This window comes from Myotis brandtii, unplaced genomic scaffold (genome assembly GCF_000412655.1).
Source record: "Myotis brandtii unplaced genomic scaffold, ASM41265v1 scaffold786, whole genome shotgun sequence".
NCBI lineage: Eukaryota > Metazoa > Chordata > Mammalia > Chiroptera > Vespertilionidae > Myotis > Myotis brandtii.
The window spans coordinates 259,756-260,941 of NW_005371157.1; the positions used below are offsets into that span (position 1 = coordinate 259,756).

Consider the following 1,186-nt stretch of genomic DNA (forward strand, 5'->3'; position numbering starts at 1 on the left):
TGTGCCTGCCTCCCTCCCGGCCCTGCAGGCCCCGCCTGGCGCCCTTGGGGTCCAGTTAGTGGAGGCGCTAGGACATCCGCAGAAGGTCCTTCTTGCTATTAAGGCAGGGGCTTAGGCATGAGCGTCCGTGCGCCTGTCCCTGGGGAAGTGGCGAGGTGTCACCTGAAGGGTCTCTAGAGCCAGGCACTAAGGACCTGCAGCGGAAACTGCTGCCTGGAGAGTAGGAGCCGAGCCCCTGACGGAGCTGTGCCCACCTGCTCTCTGGAGGGGGCGCCGGCTATGCCGCCCGAGGGCAGGTGGTTCTCAGGGCTCTCACCCTGTCGTTCCGCGCAGAGCCCTCCCTCACCCCGCCCTCCGAGCCCCGTTGTCCAGGCCGAGGGCTGCCCCAGGCAGGAGGCGGCCGTCACCCTCATCCAGTCGGTCTTCCGGGCACACCTGGCCCGCGTCAGGCACAGGTAAGCTGCCTGGCAGGCCCGCTCCCTATCCTCCGCACAGGTGCGCCCAGGCGCAGGGCGAGCCGGGACCACGGCGTCACCAGAGCAAAAGTTGCACCTTGTGAAACTTGCTCCCGTGCCGTGCAGGTGGGTGGGCCACCGTCCTGGTTGGACGGGGAGGGTCAGGTAGGAGAGTGAGACCGTGTGGCTGGCAGAGCCCAGTTGGTGGACTGGCTGCCCCGTGTCCTAGCGCATCCCCCTTTCTGAGGGACCACGGGGCCGTCCTGGGCTCGGGCCTCCTGCAGCCACACCGTCCTGAAGAAGTAGTGCCACTGCTGGTCACACTGCCCCTTAGGCAGGACTCCCGGCTGCAAGCACTCAGCCCTCTGAGCGAACTCAGCCCACGGGTGGGGTCCAGGGTGGGTCCGCAGTGAGCTCAGCTGGCGTCCAGCACCACAGTGCCTGCTGCCTGGGAAGCACAGGCCCCTCCCGGTCCCGCGGACGCTGCTCCCTCGCCCCCCACACACCTCCGCTTCTCAGCCTGCGTGGCAGACGGCGGCCCCGTGTTGTTAGGTCTACAGCTTCGCTCTGCAGAAGGGCAGCCGAGTCACAACAGCACGGTCCGGGGGGCCGCCATACGACCGTGCGGGTCCTCCCTGGGCACTCAGCCAGGCCGGCAGGTGGATGGCGGCCTCACCACCGAGACAGCAGGGAGGGGTGTCTGAGGCCCGGCCTCAGCGAGCATGCGGGAG

At 68.4% G+C, this 1,186-nt stretch overlaps 1 protein-coding gene across 1 annotated transcript in view; it reads left to right on the forward strand.

The window, feature by feature from the left end:
• Window positions 1–1,186, forward strand: part of IQCE (IQ motif containing E) — a gene marked incomplete at its 5' end in the record, with an annotated part of 26,311 nt that overhangs the window by 19,416 nt on the left and 5,709 nt on the right. Inside the window, 1 exon segment of the mRNA XM_014530979.1 lies at window positions 184–455. Within this exon segment, the coding sequence (XP_014386465.1) occupies window positions 184–455 (272 nt within the window).